Source organism: Alternaria arbusti (genome assembly GCF_024043155.1).
Source record: "Alternaria arbusti strain BMP 1465 chromosome Unknown scaffold_2, whole genome shotgun sequence".
In the NCBI taxonomy this organism is placed as follows: Eukaryota; Fungi; Ascomycota; class Dothideomycetes; order Pleosporales; family Pleosporaceae; genus Alternaria; species Alternaria arbusti.
In genome coordinates, this window is record NW_026249942.1 from 56921 (window position 1) to 74435 (window position 17515).

Here is a 17515-nt window from a genome sequence, read left to right on the forward strand (position 1 = left end):
CAGACCCTGTGATGCATGCGCGTGGGCTCGCTCTTGGCGCCCGACAATATGGCCGACCATGAGCACCAGGTATACGAGCTCACTGCAGCTTCGTTTGCCTCTGCAACGGAACACGACACGATGCCGCCGGATGAGCTGGAGGAGACATGCGCTGTGGATGCGCGGTTGCATAAGAGGACGTTGAGGAAACTGGACTGTTTACTATTGCCGTTTCTGGCGCTGCTGTTCCTGTTTAATGCGCTGGATAAGTCGAATGTACGTATACGCGGACTTTGGCAATGGGAAGGTTTGCTAATGAGGAACAGATCGGAAATGCAGAGTCTGCGCATTTTACGGCGGATATCGGACTGGATAAGGGTGCGTTGAATACGGCTGTTGCGCTGTTCTTCGCTTTCTTCGTTGCGCTGCAGCCGCTTGGAGCGGCGCTGGGGAGGAGATATGGCATGGTGCTTTGGGTGCCGAGTTGTATGCTTCTTTGGGGTGTCTGCACGGCGCTGCATGCGTGGGTGAGGCATAGGTGGCAGCTGTATACGCTGCGCATTCTCATCGGGTGCCTTGAAGGTATGTCGCACATGTTAGCTGGGTCTGGCTCTTCCACTCGCTCTTTCCTCATTCAACCGTCGCTTCCTTTCCAGACTTCGAGCTAACATTCTCTCTAGCTGGCTTCTATCCAGTCACCGTCACCTACCTCTCCCTCTTTTACACGCGCTTCGAATTTGGCAGACGGCTCTCCTTCTTCTACGGTCAGGCGGCAGTCGGTGGTGCGCTTGGGGGCCTAATAAGCTATCTCGTCTTTTCGCATTTCGGCAATGACGACGGAGGCTCGGATAAAGATTGGAAACCGTGGCAGGTGCTCTTCCTACTGGAGGGCACTCTCACTATCGTGGTGGCATTCATCGGATACTTCTGGCTACCACACAGCGTGGAGACGGCATGGTTCCTCACACCTGAAGAGCGTCGATATGCGTCTTCGCGTGTGGTGAGAGACAGAGACATACAGAACGCGCCGGCAGCAGTCCAAGAAGATGATCGAGAAGCGGAAGAAACTTACGATGAGGAGTCGCGCGGTCTTCTCGACTCATCCAAGCACTCGATCACCTCAGCCACGCCGTCGCGACAGCTGGTCGACGATCGTGGTCTAAGCCCTCACGACGTCCTTTCATCAGTGTTCAACACGAAGATATGGCACATCCTCGCCTGTAACGTTCTATCTGCCATCCCAGTCTATGCCTTCTCCGTTTTCCTCCCGCTTGTACTGGCACCGTTGACGAAGAAGGCGAATCCTGCGCTCATCAACTTGCTCACTGCACCACCACACATCTGCGGAGCCATAGTACTGTATTTCGCAGCTAGCTACAGCGACAAACATCGCATACGCCTCAAGCCTATACTGCTTGGCCTATTCATTATGGTAGCCGGCTTGGTAATCGTGGTGCTGTTGCCATCCTCATGGGCAATACCCCGCTACATCGCTCTCAACATCCTCCTCTCGGGTACCTATGTCGCATCTCCCCTCACAGTGGCCTGGATTTCTGGCAACACGCCGTCACCTGGCAAGCGCGCATTGCTCCTCGGTATCAACGGTTGGGGCAACCTCGCTGGAGTCATCTCAGCAATTTTGTTTCGCCCAAAGTACGCTGCGGGTGGCTACATTGTCCCGTTCTGGTGGACACTTGCATCTGTCGCGTTAGCTGCTCTGGGTTACGTGCTTTTCCTTCGACGCTTAAAGGCTGAGAACAAAACGCGACAAGACATGTTACGCAAATGGAGCGAAGACGACGTCGAGGCCGAAAGGCTTCATGGCAGGGGTCCGGTACCGCAGCAACAACGGTGGCTTAGACAAGCCATCAACGTGATGCGGCCGCATGCGAAACTTGCATGGCTAGCGGATTGGCTCGAGAAGGCTGCGCGGTCTGGCAGGGAGGGCGACGATAGGCTTACATTCGTCTACGGATTATGAGATATGATCTGCTGTGCGACACTACAAAGCATAATCCTATGCAGCATCTGAGTTGGCATCATCCCTTGGACGAATGTGAAATTCGGGACATGCATGTCTGTCAGCTTTCAGGTTTTGAGCGGGACGTTGGGCTGTCGAGATGCTGTACAGCCTCAGCCTTGCGACGTCACAACCGCCACCTTTTTGCCAGCTGAAAAGCGGTTGACCGATAGCAAACCAAACCGATTCACTTCCAACTTCCCTAATCTCACCACGGCCTTCGACCAACACAAGATAGAAGACGCTCCGAGTCCTACATCAAGCAAACAGAGAAGATCTCATACATCGTATCGCGGGCGCGCAGCTTGTACTCAGTCTTGGACAAGGCGGCAGACGAGATGGCGAACACAACTATGCCCAATGGCACACAATACCACACCTGGAAGCCAGAGCCTTTGGTTCGCGGCACGTTTTCCATCCTGTCGTCGTCTCTTTTGACGATGATTCTGTGTGTTTGGACAGCCGTTCACTTGAATATCCCTGAACCTGGAGGCGCCAACGCACAGATGTGGCGGAAAACAGGCTGGATGATTATAGCACTCTTTGCTCCAGAATGGGTGAGTCTCATCACTCTGCCACACGGTCGGCCAACGTTGACTCAATTTAAGGTCGTCTTTACTGCCTACTGCGAGCATGCAGAGGCAAGGCACATAGGGAAAACTATGAGAAAGGCTTTTGGTCAGCCAGAGCCTCCAGGTTTCATCAAGAAGCGATGGGAAAACTTGAACTACATGTTCCAAAGCCTTTCTAGAGCTAAAACAAGCATCTCTCAAGAACCAAGGCAGGCTACTGAAGACAGAGATGTGGAACCCGAATCCAGGTTTCGGAGGCACCCTTGGACACAAGCGCACTCCATGTACGCCACCATGGGCGGCTTCGTTGTCGATACTCGGAGTCTGGATCAGAAGTATCTTCCCAAGGGACGGCAGAGGATGACATTGACACCAGAAGGCCTCAAATTCATCGCCGAGCACACCCCTGATCTCGTCCCGGATCTACCCGAATCTGCGATAATAGACAAGAGCAAGGCGAATGCGTTCACGAAGCTCGTGACATGCGGACAAGCGCTATGGTATAGCTTGCAGTGTGTTACTCGGTCAACCCAGGGCCTGACTATCTCGTTACTAGAGATCAACACCACCGTACACACCGTATGCGCCTTGACCATGTACTTTTTCTTCTGGTGGCACAAGCCACTAGACGTTGATGAGCCCACTGAACTCACGAACGTTGACACTCACCCAGTGATTGCGTTCCTAGTCATTCACGATATGATTCCGCAAGCTCGTCTGTCTCCAATGGATATGGGGGACGATGATAGTCCTGGCCTAGTACCCGACTCTGGAAGGGAGATCCACCATCCAAACCCAAACCACACACCGCTCAGAGCATCGAAGGACCCCCAATTTCCGACACCAGAGTATGCTATTTACCATGGTTTCGCTATCCCCACGACTAGATCAGGCTCAGATTCTGTTGGGCTGGATTTCGCTAAGATAAATTCACGACGCTTCATTCTAGCCTCACAAGTTGCCAGGAAGTACGGACCATACACCGAAACTCTAGGCTGTGTGACTCACAATACGAAAAAGACCAGCTACTTGGCTGTACATATACACAATCGGCCCAGTCAAAATGCGGAGAGTTCCGAGCTTCTTTCACTTATGTGGTTGCCTCTTGCTGGTCTCTTCTATGGCGGTGTACATCTTCTTGTTTGGAACCGCTCTTTTCGCAAGGAGACAGATGAACTCCTCTGGAAAATCAGCAGCCTGACAATTGTGTCGTCAGGCATGGCGCTTGTAATTGCGGCTTGTCTTGCATTGCTCTACGAAGAGTATCCTAAGTTGCATCCAGCTGGAGGGTTGGTGGAAGACTCTTTGCAAGTGGTTTTCGCCATATCCATTGTATGTTATTTGTTGTTTTATATCTTCTGTAGGATCTTCATCATCGTTGAGTGTTTCCTAGACGTCTTTCACCTCCCGGAATCAGCTTTCGAAGTCCCGAGGTGGGCACAGTACTTTCCGCATTTCGGGTGATTTATCACATTTGACGTACAAATGGGCAACATATATCTACTTCCAGATCGGAAGATCTTCAAATTTGCCATACATCCATATACATTATCTGTCTTTGCCGAAGACGTATTGCAGTCTAAACAATGTCTCTCATCAACGTCGAAGAACCTGTGGCGCAGCCCGGGAGCATATTCTCTACTCAAGCGTATTTGACCAGGATGTTTCGCATAGTCGGCGATGTTGCGCGAGCGGTATGTGCGATTCCCATGGTGTTCAGCGCCCGACGTTGCATGCCCGCGTAACAACCTTGGCCTCAACGTTACGCGCGGGCACCCGTCCTGCAGCCCTCCAACGTCTACACTCTCTCAAACCCTCTTTCGGTGCCTTTCTCGACATCTCTTTTGCTACTCGGCAGCAGCAGCGCTCTACACCTGAGCGGTATAGTCCGGCTAGCCGGCAGTTTCACACTCCTCCTCGCAACGCGCAAAATCGCATTCGACGAAACCAAGACTACGGTACCGCTTGCACTCAGACAAAGCTCTCCTCGGTCTTCACGCTCAACTCGTTCACGACCGTCATGCAAAGATGCGCCTGGAAGCGCCTGAACCTGCATGTCACAGACCCGTCGCCTAAATCAGCCGTTTAACCGCAGGTTCTTCTACGTTTTACATATTTCCAAGGTCCCGAGGTCCCCAAGGCCGCATGTTTGAGAAGGCAGCAAGTGTTTCAAGTGCAAGGCAGCGCTTCGGTTTCGCTTGTCGACTCGGGTTTGACGGCACGCTTGTGGTTGGGTAGTGTGGCGTTGGGGTGAGATGGGTTGTAAGACGATTTTTGTCACCACCACCACGGTGTAAGGCTATGACAGAAGCGGATTATAAGTATACTGTATCTCTCGAGACTAGGAACAACAGCACACCGGTTCCATCTCGGCCATACTCCCTACACACAAGAATCATTGTTTTGCCCGCTTGCGATCCCTCGGTTTGCCAGACCCGCCAGGGCCCGACCACCCGGCCAAAGGTTTGAGATGTGCATGATCGACTGCCTGCGACTTGCCTCAGGATCACCGTCCCTGGATACCTTTTATGGAAAGAGCGAAATAGGTATCAATGCTATGTACTCAGAAGCAGAAGCCTCTCACAGCAGTATAAAGCAAGCATCTACGCCGACCCATAGTTTGCTTCTCAAGCCAGTCTTCCAATTCACATCTACATTTACTTTATTCACTACCCGCTGTGCGGATCAATTCAATTTCACTCATCCATCACCAACTTCGAATAATCAACTCTTAATACCCCGAAGCCAAACCAACAAACTTCACTACTTCGAAAAACCAACCGCCAAAATGCAGTTCTCCATCACAGCCCTCCTCTTCGGCCTCGTCGCCGTCTCCTCCGCCGCCATCGCCGACGTCGAAAACGTCCGCAACACCCCCCGCAGCGTGCTTGAGAACAGGCAGGCTGCCAACGGCGCATGCTGTATCCCCGAGCAGTCTCTCAAGCAGGATGCTTGCACTGTTAACGGTGCGGCTGGAAAGTGTGTGCCTGGAGGACCTGCTGCTTGTACGTATATCCGAGACCCTAATACCCTAAGACCCAGACGAGTTCTTTTTCGAGAGAGGGTGTATGAGAGAGAGAGACATATACTGACGCAAACAACAGGCAACGGCGCACTCAACTGCGTAGCAAACGACCAACTCGTGTGCGACAACAACGTCCAGGAGCGTTCTGGCAACTTGTGCCGTTTCCAGGCTGCCAACGGCAAGATTCAGGATGGTGCTCAGCAGATTAACAGTTTGGCTCAGGCTAAGGTTAACTAAGAGAGTGAATGATGGGGGTTGTGTGAAGGGTTGATGGGTGAATCTTTATAGCTAGGTGGATAGATAAATGTATTTGTGGATTGTATAAGTGACTTAAGTGACTGGAAGTTTGGAGGGATGTGGTAGAGAGTGAGATGTTGATCTACATGAATCGCAGCGTGCTAATGTAGAGTTGTACGTCTGATCTCTGTTGGGGCACACAACCTGTTTAGTATCTTGGGTATTTCTAGTGTTCCGGTGTACATATATGTGTATCTGGAGTCAGTCCAGAGATTTGCGCTTCACAAGTCCCAGAGCACATCTCATTATAAGCAGATACCTGTCTTCCAATGCGAACCTGTTTTCTCTTACAATTGGTCGATTACTCGAGCTGAGAGGTATTGATCAATGCATGTATTCGTGTATCATACCGTCGTATATCCCCATCTGCCCTATACGTTATAATTTATATCATGACCCGCGTATATTTTCATCTACCCTCTGAGCCCTACAATCCAACATCATATCACATCGATCTTACCGTCCCCACCCCGCAAACCTTCCAATCTCCTTGACCTCCCTCCTGCCCACAACACCCGCCGCAACCGCACAAACGGCACCAACACCGACAAGCAGTGCGCGCGCCAAGTTCAAACTAGCCCACTTGTCCATCAATTCCTTGACTGTCTCGCCTTCCTTGGCAAACTGCTCGACGTGCTTGTCGCGCAGGGAGGCGTTGGCGAGCTCGTCTTTCTTCGCCATGAGCTTGTTGTTTGTGGGGCCGAGGACGAGGATCGTGAAGGGGACGATGGAGGGAAGGAGGAGGGTGGCGAGGGCATTTAGGCGGAAGGGGGTGGAGGTGCGGTCTTCTGTTGGGTTGTTAGTGTGTGGTAACTTGAGCTATGGATGGATCGTAGGTGAATGGAATGGGGCCTGGGGGATCGGAAGGGAGATGAGATGGGACGAAACGTACGGTGATAAGCCAAATACCCCGTAGCCAGCGCCGAGATGGCAGCCAGAGGACGTGCAATTGCGCCGCCACGTGTGAAGATTGTGTACCATTGCTTTACGGCGAGGGGTGCGGGGGCCTGCATGGCGGCGGGGATGCCGACGACGGAGAGGGAGACGTTGGAGCCTGGTATACTTGTCAGTATCAATCCTCTTAACGGTATATCTTCCCGTTGACCGCGATTGAGTTGGTCATTGGACGCCAGAGTGTCTTACCAACCAGGAATACACTGCCTGTAATGCCCACCGCCTGCGCGATTGCCAGCGCCGTGGGCGTCTTTTGCGTGAGGATATCCATTGCGTATGTGTAGATGAAGATGAAGATGCTTCGATTGAGGTAGTTGAACCAAAGTATTTGACTTGTCAAAGCGGTGGCCTGACTAACAGAATGAAGGTCGTGGTCGGCGTGATAGCTCGGAGACGCGCTGCAGGGCTTGGCCGTCAGGCTTCCCAGGTTCCCCGCGGATCCCGATCGCGTCGACTGAAGCTCCGCACTCCGATGCTTGCCATAGGTCAACCATGTAGCTCCGACTTCTTGCTTTTGCTGTCGACATCATCACGGGGGGCTGGATGTGGCTTCTTTGTTGCACAAATCTTAATGTAGTTATATTCCTATTCCTAATTGTTGTGCCTGGGTGAGACGCGTCGCTTATCGCCGTGAAACTGTAGAAGCATCATCAACTCGCGCTCGACGTACATAAGCTTAGCTTCTCTCAAGCTTCTCGCCGATAATTTTGCTTTTGATCTTCGAAACCTACCATACTTACTATAATCTACTCGTGCTCAATCGACAATAGGACTTACATAGAACAACATCCGCGCCGCAACCTGTGCCTCATCGCAACCCTCACCACCATCTAATCAGCTAACAAACCAGTCTACCAGCCATGTTTTGTACGTCCCTCACCCCTACTCAATATACCCTGCCTAACAACCCCCAGCTCTAAACACAACCGCAACTCTCCACCACGTAACGCACCTCCCCCGCTCCGTCTCCTTCGCGACAGCCGTCTCCCACCTCCACAACCACGTCCTCCTCATCCGCCTCGACCCCGAATACGCCTCGCACGAAGACCTGCCCAGCGACCCCTCCACCCCAGACGCAAAATGCTACCGCATAACGGACCACATGAACGCGCTCCCCGCCGGTCTCTGGGACACAACCGTCAAGTTCGACGCCCACATGACTGATCTCGACGACGGCGTATTATGGACGATCAAGGCGCCGCTGGGCCTTACACAGCAGACTACGTGGCGGTGTTTGAAGACGGAGGGATTGAGTGAGGGGGATAGAGAGGGTGCTGAGGGGTGCGAGTGGAGTCTTGTGGAGGATGTGGAGATTAGGGCGAATAGGATGTTGGTGGGGACGGTCAAGGCGAAGTGTGAGGAGAATTGGCCGGGGGCGCATGGCAAGTTTTTGAAGTATTGTACGGGGGAGACGGCGGCATAGTGGGATATGGATGGGAGGGGGTTTCTATTCGGGTCTACAACATGCTGGAGTATCGTGACTTGGCCCTGGGGGATGAACATCGTTGAGTACAGCGCAAATCTGCATCACTAGATTTGCACCAGTTCTAGATGCGAACACTATCCCAGGTCTTTACGTTAAAATCTTCACGCTAAGATCAACGAACTCTTGTTGTCAAACCTAATGGACAGACAGCTACAACATGCTTGGTGCAATCCTTACCCGCCTCTCAGGAAACATGGAGAAGCCCGGCTGAATGGTCCATGTGCCGTCGGGCCCAAGGACGTATTTTGCCTGGCGTCTGGGGCGAAAAGTTCCAAGGCGGAGCCTCTGCATCTAGAAGGCATCCAGATTGGCGGAATTTGTACCAGTGGCGGGTCGTGGATGTCGGCTAGACGCAAAAAGGCTGCTGCTGGTTGACCCTGCATAACACCAACTGCAGGTTGGAGACCTGACCCTGAATGCCGATGCCTTTCTCTTCATATCTTGAATCTGAAGCAAACGTCCATCTCGCAAGATGAGTGAGATGCCTGCAATCTAAGGCTCTTATCAGCTCACGCGACACTGTTCCAACGGTCAAGCGATCAATGTCTCTCTTCGGAGGTGCGCTGGTGACATCGGAGGCCGCACGTGGCGCGCCCCCAATCGGGCCTTCCGGATCTACGCGATAGCAACGATAAGACATTGGACAACAGCAACTCGCTGCACATGAAAGAGCTGCACGTCGCTGCTGTTGGCATCCTTCGCGTCACTTGGTCGCACACCATAAGCATCGCACCCAGATGCCCTCAAGTGATGCCCGCTCGCCTTGTCAGCCAACGGCCAAGACCCCTTCTTGAACCGAAAGGTTATTGATCGGCCTCTGGCTCGCCGCATAACACGGGCCATATCCCCGCCTTTCTAGACTGCACTGAACTGCGCGTTCCGCCATCCGCTCAGCTATCAAAAACCGCGCACCCAACCACCGGGTCAACGTCAGCTCCTCTTACGTTCGTTCCCTTTCGCTGGTACGGGACTGTTCCCACCTTCTCATCCTGCCATCTTGCTCCAGTAGACGTGACGATATCCTCCCTCGGTCTTCGACTTCTTTGATCCTCTACATTCCCCGCCCCGTCCCGCTTATCGCCGAGCACGCGTACCGCACAGCCACGCTTCACCATGGAGCCTTTGTCCATCGACTCGGTGGTTGTCGACCACAGCGAAATGCGTCCCGCGCCAGGAACCCCGCCATCAGACGCCATCATGATTGAGCAGCCAAAGCTCAAGGGCAGACAGCGCCTTCTCATGGGCTTACAACGGATGGGCTCGTCCTCGAGTCTGGCGAACTTGGGTAGACCCCGCTCTCACAGTCTGAGAAGCGGTGGAAAGGCATCCATGTCTTGCGTCTCCCTCGCATCGCCTGGCTCGCCGTACGGGAACTCGTTTGGCAGCTCCTACTCCTCCGAACTGTCGAATGGCTTCTCTACAGCTCCTACCTCCGTCGCCAACAGCCCACCTGGCACGCCCTTCTGGGACGAAAGGACTCGTCTGCGGATGAAAACACCAGATATTCCATCCTCGGTGCCTCTTCCCTCCGCCCGACGACCATACACTCGAGACGGCATTGAAGCCGAAAACGATTACTTCTCGCGACCCGTTCACAAGGTCCAGAAACGGGCAAACTTCAACTTCTGGAGTGATATGCCCACGGAGATTCGCATGCAGATCCTGAGATACCTCGAGCCAAAGGAGGTTGTGCGTTGTTCGCGCGTCTCCAAGTCATGGCATACAATGTGCTTTGATGGTCAACTGTGGAGCGATCTCGACACGAGCAAGTTCTACCGCGACATCTCTGCCAACGCTTTGGTCAACATCATCACATCGGCAGGACCGTTCGTGAAAGATCTGAATCTCAGAGGCTGTGTGCAGCTGAGAGAACACTGGGGCAAGGATGGCTTCATTGAGTCCTGTCAGAACCTGGAGAACTTCTCGCTCCAGGGCTGCCGAATCGACCGGACATCTATTCACTGCTTCTTGCTCCAGAACAGTCGCCTTGTCCATGTCAACCTCTCGGGTCTTGCGGGAGCGACGAACGCCGCTATGAAAATCCTTGCTGCACATTGCCCGAAAGTCGAAGTCTTGAACATTTCATGGTGCAACAACATCGACAACCGAGGACTGAAGAAGGTTGTTGAGGGATGCACGAAGCTGCGCGATCTCAGGGCAGGTGAGGTGCGAGGTTGGGACGATGTCGAGCTGATGGTCGCACTTTTCAAGCGCAATACTCTTGAAAGGCTCGACCTGAAGAACTGTGACAGTCTCAACGACGAAGCACTGGATGCTTTGATTGAGGGCGTGGACGAGGAGGTCGATGTCCTTACCGATCGCCCAATCGTCCCACCGAGGAATCTCAAGCACCTGAACCTTACGCGCTGCCGCAGCATCACGGATGCTGGCCTGAAGACATTGGTACACAACGTCCCGTATCTAGAAGGTCTTCAGGTATCAAAATGTGGTGGCTTGACCGACGATGCCTTGACCAGCTTACTCCCCACCGTTCCCGTTCTCACCCATCTAGACATCGAAGAAATCGACAACCTAACAAACGACGTCCTAAAGACTCTATCCGAGTCCGCCTGCGCCCCCCACCTCCGCCACCTCTGCATCTCGTACTGCGAAAACCTCGGCGACGTCGGCATGCTCCCCGTCCTAAAAGCCTGCACCAGTCTCGCCTCCCTCGAAATGGACAACACACGCATCTCCGACCTCGTCCTCGCCGAAGCCGCCTCCGGCCTGCGCAACCGCAACCGCCTTGCCCGCGGCCTCACAAGCTCCGAACGCCCCGAAGTAGGCCTCCGCATCGAAGCCTACGACTGCGCAAACGTAACCTGGACCGGCGTCCGCGAAGTCCTATCAAGGAACGCAGAGATCACAAGACCGAATTCACGGTCCGCGAGTAAAGTCGCGACCTACCCAAGTGAAATCATCAAGTTGAAGTGCTTCCACAATTGGCAGCCGACTGTTGAGGAGCATACTAAACGTGTTCTGAGGGGTGACTTTGCGGCTGCGGCGAGGCTGGAGAGGAAGTGGGCGGATTGGATGATGTTGAATGAGGAGGCGGGGGTTGGTGGGGCGGGTGCGAGACGCAGGAGGAGAAGGGCGAGAGAGGCGCAGATGATGCATGCGGATGAGGAGGAGGCTGGGGCTGGGGCTACGGGTGGGGGCGGGAGGAGACGCCGCGCAAGAAGTGGCCCTGGCGGGTGTGCTGTTATGTGATTGTGGTTTGATGGGGTTGGGTGGGTTTTGGTGTTGAGTGCATCTCCACCGCAGGCTTGTGGCGTTTTCTTTTGAGATGGTAGTTGGCCCCAGGTTTGTGGGCTGATGCTGTGGTCGCGGGTTATGTTATGAGTATGATGAACATGTGTCTATGATTTTGTTTTACGAGCGTGAACATTAGATCTCAACGAAGTTTTGGCCTGGGATGTTTGGAGTCCGGGGCTCGTCACGATTTTGTGTCTATAGATGAGCATGTGCTGCATACAATACGGAGCTCCAACATATCTTCATACTTGTTCAATACATCGATTTCCATGCGATCATGTCGCACCCCAATGGGTTGTGTAATGCAGAGAGCAGCTCCCGCACGTGAGCGCGCGACTAGCTCGAACTGGCGGAGGCGCGTTCAAGGTTGTTTGCTAGGTAGCTGCATTACATCATTTTTCGACCCATGTCCATCCCACAAACATCATCATCTCCCCACGAGCTAGCAAGGTTGCCGGCTGCCATTGAAAATCACATTGGTATCGAGTAATAATCATGTGCTCTTTGCCCCTAGATGACAGAACGGGTCTGGAGGCTTTTCGCATTGCGGGTCTACCGCCGGACTTCTACTATATCCCGAACTTCATAAGTCACGAGGAGGAAGCGTCAATACTGCAGAAGGTATGTGTTCTTCCCAACTCCCATCTTAGTCTACAGATTGGGATATTGCTTCGCACATGGGACGTTTACTTACCCCGCCTTACTCCATGCGTTGCATTCAATCTCCACACCCTCAAACTATACCTTTCCCCAACCCCCCTGCAAGTTGACTAACATACCCTCTTTCATATAGATCCCCGCCCAAAGATGGACACACCTCACCCACCGCCGCCTCCAAGCCCTTCCCTCAACACTCACATCCAACAACACGCTCCTCGCCGCCCCTCTACCTACTTACCTGACCACACCCATTCTACCCCGCTTCAAGGACTTGGGTATCTTTGATCACACGCCTCACGGCCAACCCAATCACGTTCTTGTCAATGAGTATAAGCCCGGTGAGGGCATTATGCCGCATGAAGACGGTGGGGCGTATGCCGAGGTCGTTGCGACGGTTAGTCTGGGAGGGGGTTTGTGTCTGGATGTGCTTCCCAAACCCTCAAACCCAGAAGAAGAAGGAGATAGGCAGGGTAAGAAAGATGACGAAGACGAAGAACCCTCCCAACCCCCGGCCGCAGACAGAGAAGAGAGTCAAGAACCCCCACTCCCCCTCCCAACCCGCATCTTCCAAGAACCCCGCTCCCTACTCATCACCACGGGGCGCGCATACAGAGACCTCATGCACGGTATCGCATCAATTGAAACTGATGAAGATTTAAACGCCGAGACGGTGGCGAATTGGGAGTTGTTGAGTGAGGAAGGGAGGAAAGGGGTTGAGGAGAACAGAGGGAGGAATGTGAGGGGGACGAGGGTGAGTTTGACGTATAGGGATGTGATTAAGGTTAGCAAGGCGGCGAGCAGGGTTTTGGGTGGGATGGGTAGGCGGTAGGGGGTAGGATGGAGGATGGATGGGGAGGGAAGGAGAGGAGGGGGAGATGGTGTGGGGATAGATGGAGGTTTGAACGTGTTCATGATCTTCTCTGACAACAAAGGAAATGTCAACTACACTTATATACATCTTCTCTTGCGTTCCTCAACACTTCCCAGCTTACAACGCCTTGCCCTAGATCCTCACTCACCCACTTTACTGCTGACCCTTAGCCGGCCTATAATGCCCCGCCAACTCCACATCCTCGGTACTCCTATCGCTCTCCCTGCGCTCCTCCTGCACCTTATCCGTCCTCTGCGCGTTCTTCGCCCTAACCGCCTTCTTCCTCCTAGCCTCACCCACAACCATCGCCGCAACCCACACTAGCCACATAACCGCCGCAATAACACCATACGCAATGGCTCCATCGCGCGAGTTATCCGCGAGCAACAATCCCAATCCGCCGTTGATCATACCGAGGGTAATAGCAATCCTTCCAACCCAGATATGCGCGTAGGAAGTAAGAGTACGACGCTGCGTCTTCTTGAAGAGGATGTGATGTAGTGTTCCGAGGAAAGGCATGAAGAAGACGAGGCAGAAAACGAGGATACCGATGATGGCGTGGTAGCTACTGATGTAGTGACCTCCGCTAATGGGAAGTGCGAGCCAGATTCCCATGCCAAATGCCGCGATGTATACCATGTACGCCAAGATCTGGAACCCAGCGTGCAGCCAGACGATGCCAGGGAAAGACGCCAGGCGGATAGCGATGGCGCCTGAGGGGAAGAGGATGACGAAGGCGAGGGAGGCGAGGACGCCGTGTGCGATTAGCATGGTGCGTTTCTTGGAGGGGCTGACGGAGGCGCCTGAGCTGATGGTTTGCACGGAGTTTCCGCCTGTGGCGCCGCCGTTGGGGAGAGTGTCGCAGTAGGGGAGGTCGTCGTCGTCGTCCTTGCCGCCCTTGTCGGGGGAAGGGGAGCGCTTGTCTCCTGGAGGGCCGTTGGGGCGCGATGTAGGACGGGAAGTTGGGCGACCGTAGTTGTCGTCATCGTCATCGTCGTCGTTGCTGCTGCTCGTCTGGCTTGGCTTCGAATTTCCTGATGCTGCGGCGCCGGACGGGCGCTGGCGGCAGTTGGTTGGTGTTGCGCCGCCTGTTGTGCCGGTTGGTGAGGTGTTGACGAGGGGGTTTACACTTGAACCGCCCTTTGCTTGAGCGAACTGCCAGTCGAAGACACCCTGGTTGGAGTGCTGGTCGATTTGCGCAGAGGTGGAGTCGTCGTTCTTGGGCCCGCCAGAGGATTGGTAGGCGAAGATCCAGCTTCCGCTGTTTCTGGTGAAGTCCATAGTACCGCCAGACCAGGAATTGCAGTTTGAGCCTGCGTCACGTGTTAGTATGTGTTGATGTCGTTGTATTCGTCAAACTTACATCTCACGTTCGCGGTCATCACACCGTTCGAAACACCAGATCCTTCAAGCAGAGTGACTTGAGCCGCATCATTGGGGCTTGGGGGCTGGTAGCTGCTAGTCGATCGCGGCGACAATGTAACATTGTTTCCAGATCCTGAAGTGTACACAACGAAGATGTTGGAGTTGGGCATGCCACTGCCTTGGCCGAGCGCAACCCACTCATAGTTGCTTGGGGCTGATATTTGGAAGAAGATGTCTCCCGATCCGGATGATGCTGTGCGCTCGGGGATGTTGAGGCCATAGCATACACCGGTAGAAGGGCAGACACTGGCTACTTGCGCTGTGGCTTGGGAGGCTAGATCGGGTTAGCACCGTGGTAAGATAAGGCTGTTGTTGGGGGCTTACCCAGAGCCAAGAGGCCCATGACCGAACTTATTGTGCGCTTCATCTCTTGTGCTCTGAAACTGAAAGGTCGTTGAATGATGCTGAACACTCGAGGTTGCCAAAGGGCTCGATGTTTAAGGCTAGTCCACAGCGCCTAGCTGAAAGCGTGGCTTGATGGCGTCGTCTCTAGAGGCGATCACGAAGCTATTGATCTGAGTTCAAGTAGCCAAACCAATAGGAGAAGATGTCTTGAGGTGAGTAAGGGATATGCAGTTCGATAGTGATTTGGCAGCAGAGGACAAAGAGGTTTATAGATGGTGGAGCCCGGATCACCCGCCTTCCAAGATACAGCTCCAAGCCCCCAAGAGAGGTGCTGACAGAAGCATGGCTACGTACACGCAACCTGGCTTAGTTTGGTGGAGGTAGGTACCTCGCAGGCACAGGTGAACCCAACGGTATTACTGCTGATGTGTGGTTGGACAAGCCTGGCCGAATGCGGCGGCTTTGCGGAGAGCCGTCAGTCACCGGCTGGGCATAGCAAAACACCGTGAGGACCTCGCGATATGACCACACAACTTGTGCAAGCAGTACGCGTCACGAACGCCAGAGGGCCGCGATAACAAGTGAGATCTCCCGCCTGTACATGGTGCAGGGTCTGGCGCAGAGAGGTGGTACCAGTGAGGGCCAGCGGACTCAACGTTCGGCGCGGCTTGGCTGGACGCGCCGTGGTGGCTATGTGCAGGGCCAAACAAGTAAGTTGCATCCGGACGAATGACACGCCAGCTATTTTGCAAAAGTAATGTCCCGGCGCGGGGCACGCTGGGAACGGCGGGCATGTCAGTTCACGTAAGGTTGGGAACAGGTGTGGTCTCGACGGTCGCGGTCTTGGTGCCCGCTCTTGTGGGCCCTCCTGTCCCGCACGGCCCTCGCCTTGGATCTCCCAACACCCAATTCCAGCGACTGCAATTCCAAGACATGTCAGCAACATGCGTCGAGATCCAGACTCCCATGACTTCATCCTCGAGCTGGGCACACTCTTACAGGAGCATGCTGTCCAGGCTGTGCTTGTTATCGTCAGCCCTCGATCACCGGCCTAGTCGGAATTCCCATCGGAGATTCGGCCTGTTTCTCATATTACGGTGTATACGCGACATTATTACCACTGCATGGAATTGCCTTCTACTTTGGGACCATCGCACTGCAGCTGCATGAAGTCCGGTCGGTTTCACGTGGCGCTGTTCATGTCTCGATAGGCGCAGGCTGGTGGCTTGCAAGCGTGGCAGCCTCAGCCCTGAGGGACCGCGTCAGCTCGGAGCGCGAAACCTTGGAATCCAGGAAGTAAAATCAACACCATCGGCGTCTCCTGGCAAGCGACACCGAGGCATCACGATGCCAAGCTAGCTGCTTTCTCTCAGCATACGTCGATGATGAGTTATCGACATCTTGTTGCGGGGGTGCTCGATCGCGAGAGCCTTCGGAGTTAAGTATGAGGGCCGATAGTGAGTTGTAGCACGAAGTCAGCACCCGCCGCCCCAATCTTTCACATCAATCGTCTCACCTCCGCGCACCTCGCCGTCTCCTCGCAGTTTGTGCTCTTGTGCACGTCTCTCTTCTCGCGTGCATTTCACGATCAGTGTGTTTTTCGATTCGGTTGTTTTCCTCTCCTTGCACCGACAAAGGCCCTTTTCCTCATCACAACAATTTTGCAGCAATCACGTGTTGTCTCTTGCACTGCCACTTCCAAGTTTCTTACTCACCCAGCCAATCAACACCCCGGCAGCGTATGTCGGTCGGGAAAGGGCCGAGCAGAAATCTGGGGTATTACCGTCCGCTAAGGAGTAACATCCGGCGGTAGCGGTAGCGAGCAATGAGCATCATACGATGCCTGCGATTCCAAATTCACATTGCTGCGCCTCAGGCTTAGAGTGTATTGGGAGTGAAGCTGCCAGAAGAAGAGCTAGGCTGACAACTAGAAGGCTGTGGTTGGTGGAAGCGCATGGTGGGTAGTTCATCTCCTCGTACATCATCAAAGTGCTGTACAGTCATGATTTTGACTTCCTTAGTCATGGTGGATATGAGGGAGGTACATCTCTATGTGTCGTTGTGGTCACCGCACATTGCTCGGCGTGACGGCGTGTCTTCATCTACGCCACGGTCGAATTTCATCAACGAGCACTCCACCTTCTCCTTCTGAACACCACGTTCGGCGATATGAGGCTTTGAGAAAGTCAGAGGCGGTGAGCAGCTCTCCTTCCGTCGAGATTCGAGCGTTATGCTTTGGCCAACTTCTCTCAGTCGTCGCATGTACCTACTTCTTCAGTTCTCACATTTTCGTCCGTGCTACAATCAGGGCTAGCGGGTACCTGTCCCTCTGGAAAAAGACCCTTTGAGTTTCGGAGGGTCTTCCGCACGTGCTATTGACTTTCACTTTGGGCTTACTAGATGGATGCCGAAAACCAAAGCCGCTCGACGGGACCGTATTATACTTGAACACCAGAGATCATTGTACGCGATACACCTGATGTGTCCAGACCAGACTTGGTAGTCTGCTATATGTTCCCCGCATTCTCGCCTTTTCTCCGAGCTGCATGTTGTACGTATATTAGCGATCATCCGGCAGCTGCATTTAGCCTTCGGTATAGTAACACCCAGTCACACCAAAGATCGC

General features: G+C 53.7%; 8 protein-coding genes across 8 annotated transcripts; 6 read left to right on the top strand and 2 right to left on the bottom strand.

The window, feature by feature from the left end:
- Positions 1-48: 48 nt before the first annotated feature.
- J4E86_001538 (uncharacterized protein) lies at positions 49-1960 on the top strand (the record flags this gene model as incomplete). Its single annotated transcript, XM_051442105.1, has 3 exons — positions 49-255; positions 306-561; positions 660-1960. The coding sequence occupies 3 exons, from the start codon at positions 49-51 to the stop codon at positions 1958-1960; spliced, it is 1764 nt and encodes a 587-aa protein (XP_051305693.1).
- Positions 1961-2865: 905 nt separating this feature from the next.
- Positions 2866-3499, top strand: J4E86_001539 (uncharacterized protein; the record flags this gene model as incomplete). Its single annotated transcript, XM_051442106.1, has 2 exons — positions 2866-3083; positions 3421-3499. The coding sequence occupies 2 exons, from the start codon at positions 2866-2868 to the stop codon at positions 3497-3499; spliced, it is 297 nt and encodes a 98-aa protein (XP_051305694.1).
- Positions 3500-5359: 1860 nt separating this feature from the next.
- Positions 5360-5833, top strand: J4E86_001540 (uncharacterized protein; the record flags this gene model as incomplete). Its single annotated transcript, XM_051442107.1, has 2 exons — positions 5360-5576; positions 5676-5833. 2 exons carry the CDS (start codon positions 5360-5362, stop codon positions 5831-5833), a joined length of 375 nt encoding a protein of 124 aa, XP_051305695.1.
- A 516-nt stretch (positions 5834-6349) lies between these two features.
- J4E86_001541 (uncharacterized protein) lies at positions 6350-7118 on the bottom strand (the record flags this gene model as incomplete). Its single annotated transcript, XM_051442108.1, has 3 exons — positions 6350-6681; positions 6786-6947; positions 7037-7118. 3 exons carry the CDS (start codon positions 7116-7118, stop codon positions 6350-6352), a joined length of 576 nt encoding a protein of 191 aa, XP_051305696.1.
- A 589-nt stretch (positions 7119-7707) lies between these two features.
- J4E86_001542 (uncharacterized protein) lies at positions 7708-8270 on the top strand (the record flags this gene model as incomplete). Its single annotated transcript, XM_051442109.1, has 2 exons — positions 7708-7714; positions 7762-8270. 2 exons carry the CDS (start codon positions 7708-7710, stop codon positions 8268-8270), a joined length of 516 nt encoding a protein of 171 aa, XP_051305697.1.
- Positions 8271-9446: 1176 nt separating this feature from the next.
- Positions 9447-11543, top strand: J4E86_001543 (uncharacterized protein; the record flags this gene model as incomplete). Its single annotated transcript, XM_051442110.1, has 1 exon — positions 9447-11543. The coding sequence occupies one exon, from the start codon at positions 9447-9449 to the stop codon at positions 11541-11543; it is 2097 nt and encodes a 698-aa protein (XP_051305698.1).
- A 540-nt stretch (positions 11544-12083) lies between these two features.
- J4E86_001544 (uncharacterized protein) lies at positions 12084-13077 on the top strand (the record flags this gene model as incomplete). The annotated part of the gene is made up of 2 exons (XM_051442111.1): positions 12084-12209; positions 12382-13077. 2 exons carry the CDS (start codon positions 12084-12086, stop codon positions 13075-13077), a joined length of 822 nt encoding a protein of 273 aa, XP_051305699.1.
- A 195-nt stretch (positions 13078-13272) lies between these two features.
- Positions 13273-14911, bottom strand: J4E86_001545 (uncharacterized protein; the record flags this gene model as incomplete). Its single annotated transcript, XM_051442112.1, has 3 exons — positions 13273-14432; positions 14483-14818; positions 14869-14911. 3 exons carry the CDS (start codon positions 14909-14911, stop codon positions 13273-13275), a joined length of 1539 nt encoding a protein of 512 aa, XP_051305700.1.
- Positions 14912-17515: the final 2604 nt, after the last annotated feature.